Below are 22,063 nucleotides of genomic sequence, written 5' to 3'. Positions count from 1 at the left end.
CCAACCCACACGTGTGATTGTCTTCTAGGTTTAGCTAGCCAGGGTCACAACTGGGATCCGAAATGAAATGGGCACACAGGGCAGAAGCAGATGTGATATATCTTAGACCTCCTTGCCGCCTCCCTCCCACCACCAAGCCCTTGACTGCAGTCCGCTTGTGGGGTGCACTGGCTGTGCAGGAGGGGTCTCTCCAGATCTGGAAGGCTCTATTCTCACCACTCTGCCAGCTTTCATGCCTGAGGCTGACATCACCATCCTGGAAGAAAGTGCACGAACAGTCCCTGTGCTTCCATTTAAGGGAATATTTGCAAACGTGGGCTCTCTTGGTTCTTGGACTAGACTCAGTCTCAGCAAGGCAGGGCCTCGTGGGAGGGGAGCGGCCGAGGCAGTGCCCGGGGGGCCTCAGGCAATAGTGCTGTGTCCGGCCTTCCTGGAACTCCTGTTGCCCTGACAGCCCCTGTGTGCTGTAGGGTCATGCACCACCCGCGCACAGACCCAAGTGTGACGGCCTTGTTTGAGGGGTGAGCCCAGGCTGTGCTGGCTGCAGCAGGTGGCGGTGAGCCTGGTGTCGTACAGGACTGATGTTCCCACCCCCTTTCCTGACTTGCTCTCCTGTCTCCCTCCCAGAGCCGTGTGGTCCAAGGCAAGGAGCCTGCTCACCTCATGAGCCTGTTTGGCGGGAAACCCATGATCGTCTACAGGGGTGGCACCTCCCGCGAGGGTGGACAGACAGCTCCTGCCAGTACCCGCCTCTTCCAGGTCCGGGCCAGCAGTTCTGGAGCCACCCGAGCTGTTGAGGTAATACCCAGGCCCTGGACCCCAGGCAGGATTGGCGTCTCTGAAACCTCCCAGGCTTGATGGGGAGATCTCCGGGCACGGGATTGGATGGGTTTGGCTGAGGGGTTAAGAAGCAGCTTTTTGTACCTTCCTGCCCTGGCAGCAGGATTGTATGTCTTAGATTTCCCCTTGTTTCAAGAAATGCCCATTGCCCCTTGCATACCTTCCATAACGGGCAGCTCACTACCTCACAGGTAGTCCATTCTTCACAATCTGGACATTGTTCTTCATTACATTCCAGTTGGCTGCTATCCCTTTCATGGTGGAAGGTGCAGATCTGAACATAGTCCTATTGAGCAGCCTAGAGGAGAATGGGACTATCACCTTCTTTGTTCTGGGCGCCCAACTTCTGTTAATGCAGCCCAGATTTGTAGAATCTCCTTGGCTAGCCACAGTGCACTAATGACTCATGGGAGTCAACTAAGGCCCTCAGTGCCCAAAGTCTGTGTCCGCAGCTCTGACGGGGTGTGTGCTCCTCCAAGTCCTTACCTAAGAGCTGGTCCTGCTGCAGCGTCTCCTGGGCCACGAGGAGGGGGCTGAGGACATTTTATCTGGTTCCTGATTAATCGAGAACTTCCCTCCCAGGTGATCCCCAAGGCTGGCGTGCTGAACTCCAATGATGCCTTTGTCCTGAAAACCCCCTCAGCCGCCTACCTGTGGGTGGGTACAGGAACCAGCGAGGCAGAGAAGACCGGGGCCCAGGAGCTGCTCCAGGTGCTTCGGGCCCAACCTGTGCAGGTGGCAGAAGGCAGCGAGCCAGGTAGGAACAAGGGGCGGAGGGGCCTGCTGCTCTCTGGGTGTGCAGCTGTTATGTTTCCCTCCCTTCTGTCTGCTTGGGGGTTTCTATATCCTCCCCCCCCTCTCCTGAGCACCTGTCCCCTAATGTGTGTTAATAAAAGTGAGTTAGGGAATTCCCTGGCAGTCCAGTGGTTAGGACTCTGCGCTTTCGCCACAGGGGCACGGGTTCAATTCCTGGTCGGGGAACTAAGATCCCGCATGCCACAGCGCTGCCAAAAAAAAAAAAAGTGAGTTAGATGAAAATGAGGACTATGGTCAGTGAGAGGGAGGCGTCCAGGAGTTAGAGAAAGGAGAGCTCAGTGTGGGCTGGGGCAGGTGGGGAAGTCAGCTGGAAGAGGGGTCACAATGCCACAAGCCTGCTTTGTTTCCAGATCATGGGTCAGGAACACCTTTGTTATGCCAACCCTAGGTCTTTCCATTCTTACTTTTAAGCCCAATCCCTCCTGCTTGATGCTTAGCAGAAATGGGGAAGAGTAGTTCTGTCTAGAGCAGCACGGTCCACTGGAACCTTCTGAGAGAATGGACATGTTCTATGTCTGCCAGGTCCAATTTGGTGGCCACTAGTCACATGTTTAGGCTAATGAATATTTAAATGTGACTGGTGGGAAAATGCAATTAAATTTAAATAGCACATGTGGACAGAGCAGGTATAGTGGAAATGATACGTGACGTCAGGTAAGGTGGCTTTACAGCATACTAGCTGTGTGATGTTGGGTGAGTTGCTTAACCTCTCTGAGCCTCAACCGCCTCATATGTTGAGCGGGGATAATTATCCCCATCCTGCGGTGCTGTCGTCAATCTCAAACCAGAAGTAGTTCTGGCTGTGTGTCCACTGCCAAGTCTTCCCTCTCTGGGCCTCCGTTTCATCACCGTCGAATCCCTCAGGCCCCTTCCTTCTTTGGCGCCCTGGGATTTTAAGATGCAGGCTGCGGATTGAGAGCAGTTGGTTGTGCTAGGGCAGGGTTTGTCCCAGGGTCTAAGGAGAAGTGCTGGAGGGGGGAGGGTGGTGTCAGTTGGTAACTGGTGTGGCCTCCCCTCACAGACAGCTTCTGGGAGGCCCTGGGGGGGAAGGCCGCCTACCGCACGTCCCCACGGCTGAAGGACAAGAAGATGGATGCCCACCCTCCTCGCCTCTTCGCCTGCTCCAACAAGATCGGACGTTTTGTGGTGAGTCCCAGCGGAGGGCGGAGGGCGCCCCCTCTGCTCGCCCCTTGGGAGGTGTGTTCCAGGGAGCGGAGCTGTTGCATCCACAGCAGGGGCAGGGAGAGTACCCTTCTGACAGACCAGCATAGACCCATGCAGGTTGGAGCCAGCTCTGCAGCTCACTCAAGGGGGCAGATAGAGCAGGCCTACCCAGGGGGAAAACGGCTGTTTTTTGCTGGTGCGCTGTTATTAACCTCTTCCATTCCTTCCCAGATCGAAGAGGTCCCTGGCGAGCTCATGCAGGAAGACCTGGCCACCGATGATGTCATGCTTCTGGACACCTGGGACCAGGTGGGTGAAGCACTGTGCTGCAAGTCACTTTCCCTTTCTGAGCCTCCATTTCCTCATCTTGGGCTCCCCAGTTGGAAGATCAGTACCAAAAGGTTTGCAGTTTAGCCATTCAGCTGCTGGCAACTTTGTTCCATTTACTACTTAATCTGTGCGTTCATCTGTTTATTCCCTCACTCAGCCAACATTTATGAAGCACCACTGTCTTCCAGGCAAAATGCTGTGATGCTGGGAGTCCTGTGCTGAGCAGTACAGTCACAATACCTGGTATTGAGGGGCTGATGTATTGCAGTAGGGAACACATTTGTAAATAAGTAAGGGCGAGAAAGTCTGGCATTTTATTGTCTAATACCATCTTATCAATGACATGCTCTTTAAGATATTTTAGATACACATCAAAATAAATGATACATAAAAATCAGCTGGATAGATTTTTTGGTGTAACAAGCTTGTCATAAGATCCAAGATGGTGGTAGCAGTGGTGAGTTGTTTTTATTCCAAGCCTTAGACCGTGTTGGCTCAGACACACGGAGACTGGCACATAATGCCAATAAAGAGTCTTAATGCATATTCGTTGGGTGAAGAAACCAGTGAGCATATGTTAGGCTGCTCATTTGTTGAACAAGTAAATGCCCGGAAAGGGATCCTTCCTGAACTTCTAGAGAGGGGTCTCAACCTCAGTGGCTGACGGCACCTGCTTGGCAATGTTAGTGAGTGAAGCAGGCTGAGCTGGGGAGACATGAAGGCATGGTGGAGTCTGAGGCAAACTGGAACTTGCCATTGAGAGGAGCACCTGCTGCTCAGCTTCGTCATCCACGTGCGGGTGAAGCTGCCAGATCCTCCCCGTTTTCAAGGGAAGTTGGAAGTCTGGATTGAATGTAATCCGCTAGTCACTCAATTTGTCTAAAAAGACATTGCAGACCACCCCCCAGAGGGTGGGTGGGCCTACAGAGCAGGTTGTAGGTCACCAGTTTGCCGTCTCTGTTCCAAATCCTTGGAGTCACGGTCCGTGGACTCTGTCAGCGGAGGGGGTGTCTGGTCCACACCTGGAACCTCCCGCTTTTCCTCCAGGAGCGCGTGGAGTCAGCATGCCTCATGCCATTTCATCTCGCGCCTCTCTTCCAGGTCTTTGTCTGGGTTGGAAAGGATTCTCAAGAAGAGGAAAAGACGGAAGCCTTGACCTCTGGTGAGGACCCAAGGGTGCCTGTGGGTCTGTGTCATGCAGTGGGGTGGAAGCAGCTTCCTGTGCGGGTCTGGGCGTTTGTGACCGTGGGGTGGGGACTTTCGCATCCGTGGTCAGCCCCCGGTGACCTGCGGAAGCCTTAGGTACCACCAAAAGGAAGCAGCAGCTAGGAGCTGCTTCAGATTCCCAGAATGCCCAAGGACCAAACTTGTCAGGATTTAGATGTGGGAAAGCAGATCCCTGGTAGCTGAGTAGATCTGATTTGGGAGCTGGAAACCCAAAAGCTGGTTCTTCGATATCTTCCAGTAGGGGACGGCTAGAGAAAAATGACATAAGCTTCGTGAAACTGGAGGTTAAACTGTGACCCCTGTTCCTTCCCGTGTTCCTGGGCAGGGCGGTGGAGGAGTCATGTGGGTGTCATTGCCTTTAAGGGATGGTGGTGTCCAGTGCCGGGGTTGGGCACTGGGGACAGTGGGACCAAAAACCATCTTAGGCACGGAAGCACCTCTCCTTGGTGAGGGAGACCCTAAGGATTCTTCTCCTGCCTATGTGTCTGCAGCTAAGCGGTACATCGAGACAGACCCAGCTAATCGTGATAGGCGGACCCCTATCACCATGGTGAAGCAAGGCTTTGAGCCTCCCTCCTTCGTGGGCTGGTTCCTTGGCTGGGATGACAACTATTGGTCTGTGGATCCCTTGGACAGGGCCCTAGCTGAGCTGGCTGCCTGAGGAAGGCCCCACCCTGTTACTGGTCAGTGCCTTTCAGAACTGTCCATACCGCAAGGAGACCTTACAGCGAGCAGGGCCACTCTGGTGTGTGTGTGTGTGTGGTTGTTTTTTGTTTGTTTGTTTGCTTTTTTACAGTAGCCAAAAACAGCCCTGCAAAAATTCAGGGTCCTTGCAAAATTGTCTCAAGTACTTGTGCTTTTGGAAATAATTGAATTCAATAAAAAGCTTTTTGAAGTGTGTTACCCTGCTGTGGCTCAGTTTGTCCTGGTCATTGCTCTGAGAAGGGCCCGGGGCGGGGAAGGGGGAGGCATGGCTTCTGTCTGTGAACCAGTGAGTGAGCTTCATTCACCTCGTGTGTGAATCATGGTCCGCTGAGAAGCAGTGAGGTGAAACGGGTATCGATTTTACTAGGGGTAAAATGCTTATGTGGAAGGAAATTGGGAGGGAACCAGGAGGCTGGAGAGCCATCAGACTGAGATGCAAGTCTGACCCCAAGTGAAGGAGGGAGGAAGAGGGGTTGGGTGGCTGCATCTTAGATGGCCATGCAGTCCAGCAAGCTTCAGCAAAGCTTTTGGGGAGTCCTTGAGCCAAAGTAAAAAAAGAAAAATATTTAATGATAGAGTCCCATTTTTGTTATTATTTTTTATTGTAGTAAACTATACATAACATAATATTTTATCACTTTGACCATTTGTAAATGTACAATTCAGTGGCACTAAATACATTTGCAATGTTATGTAGCCGTCCCCACTGTCTATACCCAAACCGTTTTCATAATCTCCAACATAAACTCTGTGCCCATTAAACAATAATTCCTATTCCCCCCTCCCCTCTGCCCCTGGCAACCTTTATTCCACTTTCTGTCTTCATGAATTTGCCTATTCTAGGTACCTCATATAAGTGGAATCATGCATTTGTCCTCTGTCTGCCTTATTTCACTCAGCATAATGTTTTCAAATTTCATACATTTTACAGCACATGTAAAAATTACATTCCTTTTTGTGGCTGAATAATATTCCATTGTGTGTATATGCCACATTTTATTTATCCATTCATCCATCGATGGACACTCAGGTCATTTCCACCTTTTGGCTATTGTGAATAATGCTGCTGTGAACCTTGGTGTACAAATGTTTGTTTGATTTTAAATGTTCTGGAGCCCAAGTCAAATCAGCCAACAAAGGATTTGAAGGTCTCCCAGGGGTGGGGTGTGTCTTATCTCCCCACTACACTCAGTCATTGGGAGGCATGGCCTTGGAGCACCGTCGGCAGGAGTTCAAAGCCAGCAGCTGGACCCCTGAGTCACTTACATTCCCTGTAGTAGAAAGTGGACAAGGTACCACACCCTGTAACATCTGCCTGGATCTTCCTCGCTTCCTCTGGTTCCCACGAGTGTTTCTGCTGACTTGAGGTGCCCCTGGATGCTCCCGAAGTTTGCAGCCTTTGGGGTGTGGAAGAGGGACTTCCTCTGTGTCCCACTTGGTCCCCCCGACCCTGACTCTTCGCTCATGCTCCGTTTGTCACGAAGTCCCTCTTAGACGTCTCCATGAACTTAACGTCTCTAAACCTTTTCTCCATGGAGATCCCAAACCAGTCCAAGGAACTGCTGGGAGACAGATCCCCTTCCCTCCCCTCTATCCTTCTGGTCTTTTCTCTCCGCGTTTTCCCCTTTTTTGTTCCATGCCACCTCCCCAACCCATCCCCATCGAGTTACAGAGGGAAAACTCCCGTTCATAGGACCGCGGAAAAACAGAAACCAGTGTGAGGGTTTATGCGGTGGGAAGGGTGTGTGTGTGTGTTTACACTGTTGTTTCCAAAACTGGCTGATCACCCTAATTGCCCAGGGAGTTTTTAAAACCGTAAATTCCCTAGGGGCCCTACTTCAATAGAGTCTGATTCATCGCAGAAGTGAGGAGAGTAGTGGGGAAGGAATTTCCCAGGTGAAACATGGAGCGGGGGGCGGGGCGGGAGTCAGGTCATCTCAGGCAGGGTATGGAGCTATACAGAGATGGAGCTCTGAGGGAGAATGTTGTACTCAGGGACAGACAGCAGCCCAGGGGGCTGGAGCAGAAGGTGGGGAAGCCGAGAGTTCACGGAAGGCCTCAAATGCCACGCTGAGGGGTTTGAACTTGATCTTGTAATGCCTACCTCTACTCCAAAGGGCCACTTTCATGGTCAAAGCTATCAACTTGACAAATGCAAAGTTCTGGAACAAAGGCAGCCTTTACCACCTGGAGCTTGTAGGGCCTTCACTAGAGGAAGGTGGAGGCTTGTCTAGGCAGAGCCAGCTCGCTGTGGAAGATCAAAGGTAGGTGAACCTGCCATGCATTCTTCATTTCCATTTTTTGGCATTCAAGGCAGTTTATTGGCCAATTTCGGTTTATTAGTGTCTGTGGCTTCAGAGAAAGAGGTCTGCCTACTTTGAGAAAGGAAGTTGCCTGAGGCAATTTTTCTCTCAAAGACAAAATAATGAGTCAGGAACACTATCACTTCAACCACATATTTTTCTCTTCCTGACGGTTTTTGAGAGACGTTGGATTCCATCGTCTACAGTGGAGAAGTCATTGCGAAATGCCATGACAAGTGCCCAGGGGGCGTCTCTTGGAAAGAGGTTGGTCTGGGCTTGGATCCTGCATCCCATCTTGGACAATTCAGTTCAACAGATATATATTTATGCCAGGCCGTGTGCAAGGCACTAGGGATAGGACAGAAAATTTCTGTGAGCCTCAGCTTCCCCACCTGCAAAATGGTAATATTGTATTCGTATAGTACCTAACTGGAGGTGGTACAATATAGGGGTTGAACGTGGGGCTTTGAAGTCAGACCTGGGTTCAAATTCTAGCTACACCACTAATCAGCAGTGTAATCTTACTTCTTTGTAGCTTCCTTAGCTGCAAAATGGGAATAAGGACAGAGCCTACCCAACTATGACTTTTATGAGATTATGCTTAATACAATACCTGGCACATAGTAAATGCTCAAAAATGGTAAAAATGTTATTATTATTATTTGATAAAACCACAGAGCCTAGTCCACAGCAGGACTTAGTACATAACCATGGAGGGAAAGACCCACTACACCCTGGATCAGATAGGATATTTTTGGCTATAAGCAGTGGAAAACCAACTCAAATCAAATTAAACCATAAGCACACTTATATGCTCTCATAAATGGTAGTGCAGAGTTTAGGGGGCCATCTTGGTTGACTAAACCCATTGGGTCTGTCTGGGTTTCTTGTTGATTCTCTTGGCTCTGCCACTCCCGATCTGGTAGTGAAATACCTGTAGGCGTCCTGTCTGTCACACCCATGCATGGCAGTGCCCAAAGGAAAAGATAAAGGATTGTTTTGAGAAGTTCTCCCAGAAAAGGGAGGAGGAACTATCCGCCAGTCCATAGAAAACCTCTCCTCAGATCTCAAGAGCCCGTATGGGGTAACATGACCATTCATGACCAAATCATGGGCTGGGGGATAGAATTATCAATAGGCCAGTTAAATTCATGACAGGAGCTGGGATTGGATTCCTCTTCCCCTGAGATAAGAGCTCTAATGGGGAGAAACCTAAAGTCATGGTTCCTAAGAAGGAGGAAGGGGGTAAATGGACACTGGGTAGACAGCCATTTTGTGGGAGACTTTTTTGGAGTCAGATGCTAAAAATAATAATGAACAGTAATGGTTCCTTACAGTTTTATGACGTCTAGTAATTTTCAGAGGGCTTAATTTCCAGCCTGTTTTTTTTTCAGAATCTTTGTGGGAAGATTCCCAGCCTCCATTATGGTTACTAAGTTTCTAGAGCTTCCTGAAATCTGTTAGTCATTTCAATTTCCTTTGTCAACAAACTCTGGCTATAGGGTGGATTGAAAAGGGCTGCATCCTATTCGCAAGTGTGACTCCTTTAGGCAAATCCCAGCCTGATCTGAGCCCAGAGCTGCTGAAATTAGGAAAGATCTTAAAGATCATCTATCTAGTCCAATGGTTCTCGAGTCTTTGGACAGGCATGGCGGTGGGGTCAGTGCATCTCTTAAAGTTGTGTACAAATTTGTGCTTATAGCTTCCAACACTTTCTCTAAAGGTCTGAGACCCAAACAGGTGGAACTCAACTTCTTATTTTACAGGTGAGGAAAATGAGGCTCAGAAAGGAGTATGACCTATCTGAGGTCACCTTACACGTTCAAGGGTGTAGTGGGAAAAGCATCAAGAGCAGTGATTTTTAAACTGGGGTCTGTAGAATTCTATGAGGTGCTTCAGTGATTTTACAAACGTTTGATTCAAATTCCGTTTTTAAATTGGTAACAAATATCACAGACGAAATAAAATGGAGAAATTGAATGTAGAGCCTAATTTAAGGCTGTAATTGCCTTTTGTAACTCTGATTTTTTTCAAAACAGTCTCGATTGACATTAAGTAAATATTATAAATGTGAACTTAAGAATTTATCCTGATAAGAGGCATTTTAAATCTTTTACTTTATAGTTTCCTTTGGAAATAGAAAAAAGGGGGTTGCTGCTAAAAAGAAGTTTGGAAACAGGTGGTTCACCATTTACTAGCTAGTAACCTTGTGAAGCCCAGCATGGTGAAGCTCACAGAGATAATATAGTTTAAAAGGCCACGAAACTTCAAAGATCCATGGAACCCTGGTTTCCTCCCACTCAGGCCAGTACGTTCTAACAATGTGGTTACCAACACCCAATCTACTTCCTTCATTTGGACCGAAGCCTAGATCTGATGGTCCAAAACTAGAGTTTAAGGCCTGCTTGGGTATGAATGCAAAGTTTCACTAGTCAAATGAACCTTGACAGTCTTGAAAAATGATCTACATATAAAAAGACTGTGGGTGGTGGTGTGTATATGAAAGTGGAGGAGGCAGGCACTGCCTCGCCAGGATACATTCAGACAACTTAAGAGTCTTTGGCGTTAGATCCATGTTCAAATCCCGAGTCCGCTCCTTACTACCCATGTGACTTTGGGTAACTTTTAACCTTTGAGCCCCAGGGTCCTCATCGATAAAATGGCTAAAAATGTGTCTCATCAAGCTGTTTTTTTTAATAAACATTTTAATTTATTTATTTATTTGGCTGCATTGGGTCTTCATTGCTGCGCGTGGGCTTTCTCTAGTTGCGGGGAGCGGGCTTCTCATTGCGGTGGTTTCTCTTGTTGCGGAGGACGGGCTCTAGGCGCGTAGGCTTCAGTAGTTGTGGCGCTTGGGCTCAGTAGTTGTGGCTCGTGGGCTCTAGAGCACAGGCTCAGTAGCTGTGGCGCACGGGCTTAGTTTCTCCGCAGCGTGGGGGGGTCTTCCCAGAGCAGGGCTCGAACCCGTGTCCCCGGCATTGGCAGGCGGATTCTTAACCACTGTGCTACCAGGGAAGTCCTTTTTTTTTTTTAAGCTTTTTTTTGATGTGGACTATTTTTAAAGTCTTTATTGAATTTGTTACAATATTGCTTCTGTTTTATGTTTTGGTTTTTTGGCCCTGAGGTATGTGGGCTCTTAGCTCCCTGACCAGGGAATGAACCTGCACCCCCTGCATTGGAAGACAAAGCCTTAATCACTGGACCGCCAGGGAAGTCCCTCATCAAGTTGTTTTGAAGATAAAATGATAGAATGTATGTACAAGTATTTGAGCACAGAGCCAGGTACCTAATGCGTCACAAGCAGTAGCCATTAATTCAAGATGGTTCTTTGAAGGTTGAATGTGGCAGGTAACACCCATTAGTTTTATATCATTTATTTCTCTTTTTAAGTAGGGGGTATGCCAGTGTGATTAGCTGGGTGACAGCAAGAAGTGAGGTCCTGTCCTGTCTGGATTAAGGCAAAGAGAAATGAGCCCAGCCAAGGATTCATCGATCTCAAACTCCCCAGGGAAACTGCAGGCAGGTGCACCAGAGGCAGCCAAGACATGAGAGACGGCAGATGGACCATGGCCTCTCCTCCTCCTCTGGCCCAGGAAAAGCACACAGAAGCCAAAGCGGCTAGTCCAGGACTGGAGGAACTGATGTGCCACTTCTGAAAAACGAAATCCACATACGTGAAATGCAGGCAGAAACAGACTCACCCAAAGAAAATTTCTCTCACCCAAAGAAAATTAGTAAAAGTGCACACTTTATTATGTACAGCACTGGAAAGGGAGGCCACCTGGAAAAAACTCTCGTACTAACGCTGTCATCCTAGAGCTCCTTCTATGCCTCCTCCCTCCCAGGCAATTTAATTCCAACCTTTTGGACTATGAATCCACAAGGCAGAAGAGCGAAGGCTGTTTGGTATCTGGAGATAGACTCAAGGAACAGAAAGCATTGAACCTCTAAGTCTGACAAGAGGTTTTCAGCCAGGAAATGTGGTTGTCTCCTGGTCCTCAGCGGTCAAGGGTGAACCACCTCACAAAAGAGAGAAAATCATTATTTAAAAATTCAAAATATAAATGCAGCTTGAGTTCCAAGCCAAAATGCTCTGTATATTGTATATCTAATGAACTCAGCCAGGCACCTGGATCCATGGTGGTTCAAGGTTTTGTAAAATAACCTTAGAAATGGGCTGTCGGGGAGGGGACTCTCGTAGGCTGGGATTTGACAGAGTGACCCAGCTAAGGACAGATATGAAGGGCAGCTTTGGGTAAGGAAGCTGCTATTCTTAAGACTTTTCTAGGTGAACTCAGAGCTTCAAAGAGGAAGTGGTACAAATGTCACCAGGCGGCTTTGCAGACCAATAGAAGAATGCCAGATTACTTGGCTTCACAGGCATTTGTGAAACGGGAAGGTGCTTCTTAATATTACAGCAGTGGTGGTTCAGAAGGTCTGACCACTTCCTCCTTCAGCATCACCATATACGACAGAAAAAAAAAATCACCAGGGAAATAAAAAAGATCTACACCTATATAGATATGCTAAGTTTGAGAGCATCTTCCCAAGCTCCTTGGATATTGTGTGCCCGAGAGACTATGAATTCCTTCCACTACTTAATGAATGGTAACCAAGATAGCTCACAGTGTACGCGAGTCGATAGCATGCAGACAGTAAAATATAAGGGTTTTCTGAAGATATATTTTTTTAAAGTACTAGTCCCTTAAGCTATTCAAATGGGTATACAAACAATGGTTTATAGAACTTAGAGAAAATTTTATTTTAAAAAATCAAAACTATTTAGAACCTGATATATGAAAATAGGCAAAAGTGAGAAAAAAAGCACTTTTGTGACAAGTATTTCGCTGGTTTGAAAGACAGACCACAGAGGAATCATTTACTCATAAAGGGGCTCAAAGAAGTTAAAAGAAAAAACCACCCACATTATTTTAAAAGGACCTCTATAGCAATGGATTTAGAAGTCTTTCAAGAGTTAGGGTGATCATTTTCCTTAATCTTCACCTTTTTCTCCAGCGCTAACAGGTACTGGCAAGAAAATGTCTACTCTCAAGTAAGGATTATTTTGCAACTTCGGGGGTGCGGGTGGGGCGGTTTGAGTTTAGAAGGTAAACTGATGTTAGGAAAATTTCCTTAACTGAGATTCCCCGGAAGTAAGGCACATGTGGCCCAGAGAAGCTGGTTGTAGCCCGAGGTCACTGTTCTCTGCAAAACATTTGTCCAGCCAGGATGTCAGGTGGGGATGATAGTCTACCTTCCTACTTTTGGCCTGGCTGCTGATAGAGGGCACAGAATGACTCAATGAAATTCGAAAGAAGATGGATTTAACCTATCGCATAACAATCTAAAAATATGAACTTTTAAGTATTTTAGAGTGAGAGATTATCTTACATAAATCATACTCTCACGTAGTATTTACAAGCCAACTACCTTCATCTGTGGCTAGGAGCACTACACGTTCTAAGAACATCACACTCAACATACGGAAAAAGGAAGGGAGGGAGGAAGGTCAAGGTTCCCGCCCTATTCCCTCCTTATGGGTTAGAGGCTGGTTTGGTCCTCACTTCATCCTTAGGAGGGAAGAGCTCATCTCTGCATCGGCCTACATGGCTCACTGTTTTGCCCCTATGACGCCTTGCAGCATATCTATGGGCAGAGGGAAGACGATGGTCGAGTTTTTCTCAGCAGCAATGGTGGTCAGTGTCTGAAGGTACCGGAGCTGAAGGGCGGCAGGAGATTCGGTGATGACCATGGCGGCTTCTTTCAGAGCCCTGGATGCATTCATTTCTCCCTCAGCTGCAATGACCTACAGAACAGTGGCAAGGAGAAGTCAAACCAGAGAACACGGCGGGTGCTGAGCAGTTCAAACCGGGGTACGTCTAGCTCAGGTGGTACACAAAGCCTTCCTGGGAGTCGGCCAGAATAGTTCTAAGGAAATCAATTTCCAGACTCAGTTCCTGTATGTTCTTTTTCCTGTAACTGATTTGCCTGAATATCTGCCTGAGGTCAAGACATCCTCTTTTACTATTTATTGCCTTTCTCCAATTTCTAGCGCACCAAACAAGGGGACAATTCAGAATACTGTGTAGGGGCTGAGAAAGTGAATGACCCCAATGACTGGTTACAAAGCCTTTTGCAAGTCAGATGGATTTCCAATTCTTTGATTTCAAAGAAAGGGAAGAGGACCTTATTGTACTGCAAGCGGATGGATGGATAATTAAAAATATTTTTTGATGAAAGATCACTGTAGGATTTTTTAGCACGTAAATTCAGAGGGAGTGCTAAGAATTGTATAAAGTTACTTAAAAAAAAACTTCCCATTCAATCTACTTATTTATATAAATAAGGTTTCTTACTCCTCATACCTGTAAAAATGAAAAGTAGCATTGATGCTGAATCTTGTCTTATTCTAGCAATAAGTAACACCATCTACAAAGACATGAATTCATTCCTCATTCATCTCATTGAAACCCTTGCTTGTAGTCAGAGAAATTTTAAAAATATTTTAACTTATATACTAAATGTGTTCCAGAAGGGTGAGAAAATAATTCATGACAAAATACATTATATTAGGAAAAGACTCTGTGGGGGAGTTGGAATGGAAATATAAGTTCAAGGAGAAAAAGAAAAAATGAAAAATTCCTAATTGCTAAAAGAACTTATTCTTTCATCATTCTATAAAACAGAGGATGAAATCATTACGTTATCGAAATTTCACTGGATACATTTAAAAGAATGATGTTAACAGTTTCATTTTAAAATGTCAATATTTAAAACATGCCAGGACTTATATGCTTGACAAGTATATACATTCAAAATGAAAAATTTTACATGTCTATTTAAAATGTGAGATGGGATGTAGAGTTTTTCTAAATTCTTTGAGGGGTTACATGAGCAAAAAGTTTGAAGATCACTGGAGTGGTGGGGAGGGCAGGGGCTTTGGAGTTTGGATGGTCTTAAGCTCAAATTGCAAACCTAACCCTTCCTAGCTGAATGTCCTCAGAAAGGTTACAGTAAGTCCCCCACAAACGAACGAGTTCCGCTCTGAGAGCACGTTCGTAAGTCCAATTTGTTCGTAAGTCCAACAAAGTTAGCCTAGGTACCCAACTAACACAATTGGCTATATACCGCTGCTTCTACACTTGCTTCCGGACATCCTGGGCTTGAAATAAAGATACTGTACTACTGTACTCTATAAAGTACTGTAAAGTACGCAAAAGCACAACCACTTGTAGAGGATGCATGCACACGACAATGTAACCCAGACACGTGAACTAACTTATGTGACTGGACACGCGAACGCACGTTTGCATCTTTGAAAGTTCGCAACTTGAAGGTACGTAACTTGAAGGTTCGTATGTAGGGGACCTACTGTATTTAACATTCTGAGCCTCAGTTTCTTATTCTTAAAATGGGATAGCACCTACCTCATGGGACCATTGTGAGGAAGACAGAGAAGGTCTATTATATGTTGAGTGTATAAACGGAGGCTAATTATGTAGGAAGGGCAAGCGACAAGTCAAGACCTAATTTTTGGATCCACTTATGCCCTAATTCCTAAAAGATTCAGTAGCCAAATCAAGGCAGTTACTTCTAATTCATAATCCTAGGAGAAGAGGTGTAAAGATACCATAATCCTCAAGACTAAAAGGGTAGTTAGGTTGTTCTCACAGGGATCTCAAAATATTAATGGTTCTTAACACTGCTGTGAATATCAGAATTAAAAGCAATGGTCTTATGACCAGTACAATTTCATTCACGTATACAGTAAACGTTGGGGGCCTCCCAGGTGTCAAGCCCTGTGAGGGGCTAGGGATAGAGGGGGAACTCCCCCGCCTCCCTCAGCTCCTGGCCAAGTAGGGGAGACAGACTGGAAGCAGGTCATTTCATTCCAGTGTGACAAATGCTGACAGAGACATGTACAAATGCCGGCACTGAGAGGAAAGCAATTTTTGCAGAAGGTGAAGTGGTGAGGTTGCAGAAGGTGAAGTGGTGAGGTTACAGAAGAAGCTGAACATTACAGGACGAAAGCCTTGCTGTTTGGATTAAGATGAGAAAGAATATTTCAGGCAGAACACATGAAAAGGTACTGAGGTGTAAAACAGCTGGTGTATTCCAGGACCCCGTAAGGGGATGAGCACTCTGGGGAAGAAGGGAAGGTAGGGGATGAATGAGGCAGGGTGGGAAGGTGGGAGACGAATGGGACAAGGTGGGAAGGTGTTGGGGGGGGAATGGGGCGGGGTAGGAAGGGCAGCACAAGCTCGGGTGTTCGTCTTCATCCCGGAGGCGATGGGAACCCTCATCAGATCTAGTTTGAGCAAACACTCCAACAGATGTCTGAGCATCAGCAAGAGAAAAGACCGAGAGGGACAGCTTTCAGAGTGATTCGGTGCCAGTCACCGGCAGTGGGGATGGAGGAGGAAACGGACTGGGGCGCGGCTCAGGAGGGAGACTCAACAGTGTGGGGCGGACTGGGACCGGACCAGAGGGGGACAGAGGCTGAGTCCAGGTTCCTGGATTGCGGTGCATTCGGTGAGACAGGGGATACTTACTGGGAGATGGAACCCAGATTAGAGGATAAAAACCTTAATTTATCAAGGCAAACCATTATGCCCTACTAGATGTGTGAGAAGGGGCCAGTGCCAGCCATACTGAAAGGGAAGCCGGGAACTGTCCTCCCAGGCAAACACTGGAGAGAACGCACAAGCCGACCCTGCCACGAGAATGGCAGGCTCTGATTTTCTTTCCATGTCATCTCAGATGTCCAGTTAGGTCCTTTTTTCTGTCTGGACATGCACCGACTGCAAAGATAGCTCATCTCCCACTACCAATCAACACACCATCTCTTGGCTGGGAAGCCAGACCCACCCGGCCGTCTCACATTTTGTTAATAGAAAAGCTACTCTGAGTGGGCTGCCCAAGAGGTGAACACAATACCACAGGCTGTGTCTAATACAGGCCAAGAGGGCACTGTGGGTAGGATGTTAGGAAGCAACGCAAGCTACCCGTGGGTGTGTGCGCCTTCTGCAAAAAGCGCAGTAGTCCCCTGTCAATCGGCACTTCATATTTACAGACCGTCGTGTCGAAAGCTGGCATTTTCAGGTACGTGGGCGGTCCTGCTGTCTCCTCCTGTGGCCCAGGGGGGCTGCTCTGAGGGAAGCGCCAAGAAAGGTGACCTGCATTCTTGCACCCCACCCTCTCCATTATTAGATGAGTAGCCCCAAAGATAGGAGCCCGAAAGCACATGCCAGGCACTTTTCTGAGAACCGTGAAAAAGGAAATAAGGGAGAATTTGCAAGCACGGAAGACATTCCATTTCCAGTCATTAAGAGTTGGTCTGAAAACTTTAAAAAGAGGTCCCCCTAACATATCATAACACGTTCAGGAGAATCTGTCCTCTTTTGTGACCTTTCTCTCACAATTACGCCTATGAGCGCTTACACGTTCATTCTCTTTGCTGTGCGGTACACCTTCGTATGAATCAACCATGTTTATTTATCCATCCAGCTAGCAATGGATATGTGGGTAGTTGCCAGTCGGGGGTAATTACAAAGTGCTGCTGGAGTACTGGAGTGAACACTCCAGCACGTGCCCTTTGGTAAACAAACATGTGCATTCCTCGCAGATACATACAGACTGACAGTTTTCCAGAGTGGTTGTTCCGATCTATATTCTCACCAACAAGACCTCCTCCCTCACCCACACTTGGATCTTTCGCTTTCTTTTTTCTTTTTTTAAGCCATTCTGGTGGGTGGTTAGTGTGGCATCTGCTTGTGACTTGCATTTGCATTTCCCTGATGGCCAATTAACTTGAGGAATTTTTCTCTGAAGTCTCTTAATCTATAGACTCTTCCACCCTTTTCCTCTGCAATTTATTTGTTGAAGAAACGGTGACCCCTATTTCCCTGAGAACTTGAGTACAGGGCCTTATGGCTGTTGCGGGGTTACTGTACCTTATGGAAGGATGAGACTCCTTGTGATTCTGCGTGCTAACCGCAACCTTAAAGACAGCCTCACCCAAGTGAGAGCACAGTAATTCAGAATTCTAACCGGCTTCCTTTATCTCTTCTTATTGTTAGAAAGGGAAGTCAGGAGCTCTCTTTCCTAACTGGTGAGAATGCTGGTAGAAGAGACTCGGTCCGTCCTGGCAAGTCCCAGAGGAGGCAGCGAGGAGCAGAAGAAATTCTAATCTCCATGGTCACTAATCAACCGTGTGCTTTTCAAGGAAACACATAACTTTTCTGGGCTTTGATGTTTTCATCTAAAGAGTGAGATGGCAAATAAGTTTCATGTTTAGGGCCAATTCCAAGCAGTTGCAGGTTGTTACCTACAGTGCTTCAGCACGGTTCTAAGGTCAAGTCAAGCTCAGGGGAAAACAGTGCTGTGGTTAATTAATGGCCTGGGAGCCGGAGCGTGGAGTGGCAGCCTCTGGGCCGGGTATTTGTCACCTTCAGAAGATAATCCCTAAGGACCCTTCAGGCTCCGATACTCTACGTATTCCATGTATGATAAATTCTATTATTCAATATGGTTTGGAAATGGGGCTTTTGGTTAATGACATATTCTAGGTAAAAGCGATTCCTAATCTTCCAAATAACTAAATTATAGTGGAGCATATTTAATATCATTAACACAAATGTAATTTAATTTTCTAAATAAAATATGATGGTTTGGAGAGAAAGCACTTGAGGGTGTTGTAGTGTCATCACAAGCATCAATGAACACATTAGGAAAATCTAAAAATCCTGGTTAGTAGAAAATTCTGGATGCAGTGTGTCAAATGAGCTACTATTCTATTTGGTGCTGGCTAAAAAATTATAGTGACCAATCTGTGGCTTACAGGGCATCCTAACAGAAGGGCAGGGTTCTGTGGTTAGCCAATGATCACCAGTTACTACTGTTTTCTAACGGCAACAAATTGGCTCGCTCCTGGTATCCTGGGAGATCTGTCACATCCACAGCAACCACTCCTATGAAAACTATCCCTCTTCCTCCACCCATTCATAGGTAAGGGGCTGTGGGACCTTATTAGGATCTTTGAGTGAAGTTGGACTGAAAAGAATCACTCTGCTGTGAATTTGGAATCGGGGCTGGTGTGTCTCCTTCAGCGTTCAACTGGTGAGACGTGCACTTGGGAGTCAGACATTCTCCCCCTCCAGCTGTCTGCAGCGAGACGTGGCCCAGGATATGGAATGCCTGCCTCCCCTGAGGCTGCTTTCTGGTCTCTGGCTCCAGTTCTGGTGAGGCTTGACTCTACTTCCTACCCTTGGCTTTGGTGAGATATCCCTGTATCCTTATGCACTATCATCTCAATAGATCTCTTTTCCAGGTTCACAAATATTCCCCCAGCACCTCCCATGGGGGTCATGTACCCACGTAGGGTTAAGACATAGGCAGGGATAATGATTAAAAAAAAGAGGGGGGGGGGAAAGCAGACATCAAAGAAAGAGAAGTGAAAAAAAGAGAAGTGAAAAAAAGAGAAGAGGAGAGAAAGGAAGAGGAAACAGTAAGAAGGAAGAAGAACCTGGGAAAAGACAGAGAATGAAACAGAAGACAAAAATAAGGAAGGAATGAATGGTAAGCAAACTGATGAAATTGCCCATCTGCTCTGAAGTCAGAACTGTTAATGTGTCCTTAATAGGGCACTGGGAGAATAATGTATGGGGTGTGCAGTGAGAACGAGGTAGCTCTCTGTGTACTGCTATTCCCAGGAGATACTGTTAAGTGAAAAAACCAAGGTGAAGAACAGTTATGTATTGTATGATCCCACTTTTGTAAACCAAACAAGCCAGTAGACTAATAACCTAGTCAAATAAACCCCAAATGGAAATCTTCAAGTAAGTACGCTAAGCTGTTAAGAGTGCTGGCCTCTGAGGGAAATAAAATTTAAAGTGATGGGGAGAGCCTTCATCTTCACTACTTCAGGATCGTTTCAATTTTTTACAACAAACACGTTTTACTTTGTGTAATTAAAAAAGAAAACTCAACAGGAAAAACAAAAGGGCTACAAAAAAAAAAAGGTTACCTTGGCTCGGGCCTCCCGGGATGCCTCTGCTTCGGCAGCCATGGCTCTCTGGAGCTGCACAGGGAGCTTCACATCCTTAATTTCCACACGTTCCACCTTTATTCCCCAGTCATCAGTGGCATCATCCAGAGTAGTCTGTTAGGAAGAGAGAAGGCAAGCTAGAAATGTTCAGCCCCTGCCCAGTGGCCTAAGGTAGCTCTGTTCATTGGGATTTGGAGCGGGTAAGGCACTGGTGGAGGGTTGCAGAGAGATCAGTTATCCATGGAGGCAGGGAGGCTGAAGTGGGAGGCTGGGTTACTGGGGAGTGGATCCTGATTCTGTTACTAATAAGCTAACGTGGGCTGGCAAACTTTTCCTAAAAGGGTCAGATAGTGATTGTTTATTTTCAGTCTCTGTTGCAACTAACCCTACCCTTGCAGGTCAAAAGCAGCCATGGGTAGTACATTAATCAATGGGTGTGGCTGTATTCCAATATAACTTCACTTATAAAAACAGGTGGCCAGCAGACTCCTAAGCCAATGTGACTCTGTGTGAGCCACGTTATTTCTTTGTGCTTCAGTATCCTCCCTTTACAACGGTAGGAATGAAATCATTCTATTCTATTTCATATGGTTGTTGTGGGCATCAAGTAAGACCAGAGATTTCACACACAGTGAAGTCTATACAAATAATAACAGTTCAGATTTATAGTACTTGATCTTTTTTGAACAAGTCAGGTTTGATCCATCATCTGTTACGTAAGCAAGACTGGAAAGCACAAGAGTTGCAAAGGCAGTCACGAGACTCACACAGAATATGGCTTTAACTACACCTGCGCTATCTTGCAGAACGGCCTCTGAACTATTATGCTAAAGAAAAAGGTTAACACTAATTCTGGGAAAAAAAAATACGCACTGGAGGGAATTAAAAAACAACGCACACATCGGAGTGTTATTAACCCATGAACTAATTATGTGAAAAAAATACCCTTCCATCAAGTTTGGGAAAACTTTTCTACAAAGAAAAAAAGGCCGGTGATTCCCCAACTTGACTTGATGAAAAGTTCTCAAACACCCAACTCACTTCTGGTGAGTTGCAGCACTGGTGCACTCCTCACCTGCATGTTGTGTGCAATTTCTTCCCTGTCGGAGAGGATCTGGGAAAGGTTCTTGGTGCCCAGGACGTTCCTCAGAGTCGTTTGTGCCAAAAGACGGGTTGCTGAGTCAGCGTTGGTGATGTTCGCCACAGCCAGGGTAGCGTTCTGGACACGGTAGTAGACCACGCCGTCCACACTAACTGTCACTGAATCCTTAGTGAGGATCTACAACACAAAGGAAGCAATTTTACAACTGTCAACCACCTCTTTCTTTAATAAAACTGTAAGGAATGTTATGTGACAGAACACCTTAAAACACTAGCTGATTGTCTTTAGTAAGTGCTATTGACTAAATGTTTGTGTTCCTCCAAATCCATGTTGAAACCCAATCCCCAGTGTGTTGGTGTTTGGAGGTGGGCCTTTGGGAGGTGATTAGGTCATGAGGGTGAACCCCTCGTGAATGGGATTAGTGCCCTTAGAAAGGAGGCCCCAGAGAGATCCCTCCCCCCTTCTACCATGTGAGGACACAATGAAAAGACAGTGGAAGCAGGCCCTCATCAGACACCAAATCTGCTGGTGCCTTGATCTCACACTTCTCAGCCTCCAGAACCGTGAGCAATACACTTCTGTTGTTTATAAGCCACCCAGTCTATGGTGGTTTGTTACAGCAGCCCAAAGGGACTAAGAGAGCAAAGCTTCAGAATGTTAACTATGTCTATAAGATTTTAACAAGGTACATTCATTTATTTATTCATTCCATTCCTTCATTTGATCACTTAACAAATACTGAGACCTAGTAGCAGTTAGCAGCAGGCACTGTGCTATGTTCCAGGGATAAAGGTATGAAAAAACTTGGTTCCCACTTTCAAAGAGGTTGAGGAATCAAGGGAAGCTCTAAGGGACAAAGGATGGACAGCTTTAGGTGGCAGAGGTGATACATGAACTAAGTCTTGGAAAAGGAAGTCAACATTTTCTGAGGATAGAGTGAAAGAGTATTCAGGGCAGAGAGAATAATGTGTGAAAGGAAGAGAGGTACCGGGGAGCCGAGGTTTGATGAACTGTAAGTAGCAGAGTGTTACTAGAACAAAAAGTGAACGGCACTGTTTTCGTAGGGTGAGGTCAAGGTGGAAGTATATTTACAGCGCGCTACATAAAAATGCTCAACAGGACACAATGCGTCACTGCTTCCTATCACACTCAAGGGCAAAGTCCTTGCCTTGGTGTAAAGCCCTTTGACATCTGCCCTCTGGCTTCATTCCTCCCCACTCCTGCACACACTCTATACTAGATGACACGCAGGTCCCCACATGCACCATGTTCCATGTCCCAGGCCTTTCTGCAGGTGGCCCTCTGCTTGCACGTCCTCCCTTCTCTTTCCCCCACGGCTTCAGGCTGGAGCGTCCTTACTCATCATTGAAGACACCGCTCAAGTGTCCTCTTCTCTATGGAACTTCCCTGATTCACTCGGCAGAGTTAAACACTCTTTCCTTTGACCCTTCACTCCAGTGACATGATTTATCTACATCATCACTTCTCTGTTAGACTATGAACTTCCTGAGGGCAGTCTGTCTTTGTATC

At 46.5% G+C, this 22,063-nt stretch overlaps 2 protein-coding genes across 4 annotated transcripts in view; one reads left to right on the top strand and one right to left on the bottom strand.

Annotated features, from left to right (window-relative positions):
- Nucleotides 1–5,277, top strand: part of GSN (gelsolin) — a 55,617-nt gene extending 50,340 nt beyond the window's left edge. For all 3 annotated transcript variants that reach the window (XM_061199996.1, XM_061199995.1, XM_061199994.1), the window contains 6 exons: nt 628–798; nt 1,423–1,597; nt 2,678–2,802; nt 3,052–3,129; nt 4,252–4,312; nt 4,869–5,277. In XM_061199996.1, coding sequence (XP_061055979.1) covers nt 628–798; nt 1,423–1,597; nt 2,678–2,802; nt 3,052–3,129; nt 4,252–4,312; nt 4,869–5,038 — 780 coding nt within the window. In that variant the 3' untranslated portion in view covers nt 5,039–5,277. The remainder of the gene's footprint in view (nt 1–627; nt 799–1,422; nt 1,598–2,677; nt 2,803–3,051; nt 3,130–4,251; nt 4,313–4,868) is intronic.
- A 5,839-nt stretch (nt 5,278–11,116) lies between these two features.
- The window catches only part of STOM (stomatin), a 28,312-nt gene continuing 17,365 nt past the window's right edge, over nt 11,117–22,063 (bottom strand). The window contains exons 5-7 of the mRNA XM_061199992.1: nt 20,507–20,710; nt 19,411–19,545; nt 11,117–13,191 (exon numbers count right to left, since the gene is read on the bottom strand). Of these exons, the coding sequence (XP_061055975.1) occupies nt 12,997–13,191; nt 19,411–19,545; nt 20,507–20,710 (534 nt within the window). The 3' untranslated portion in view covers nt 11,117–12,996. The remainder of the gene's footprint in view (nt 13,192–19,410; nt 19,546–20,506; nt 20,711–22,063) is intronic.

Source organism: Eubalaena glacialis, chromosome 9, assembly GCF_028564815.1.
Source record: "Eubalaena glacialis isolate mEubGla1 chromosome 9, mEubGla1.1.hap2.+ XY, whole genome shotgun sequence".
In the NCBI taxonomy this organism is placed as follows: domain Eukaryota; kingdom Metazoa; phylum Chordata; class Mammalia; order Artiodactyla; family Balaenidae; genus Eubalaena; species Eubalaena glacialis.
The sequence above is the reverse complement of the archived record's forward strand: the minus strand, read 5'-3'. Positions and strand labels throughout refer to the sequence as shown.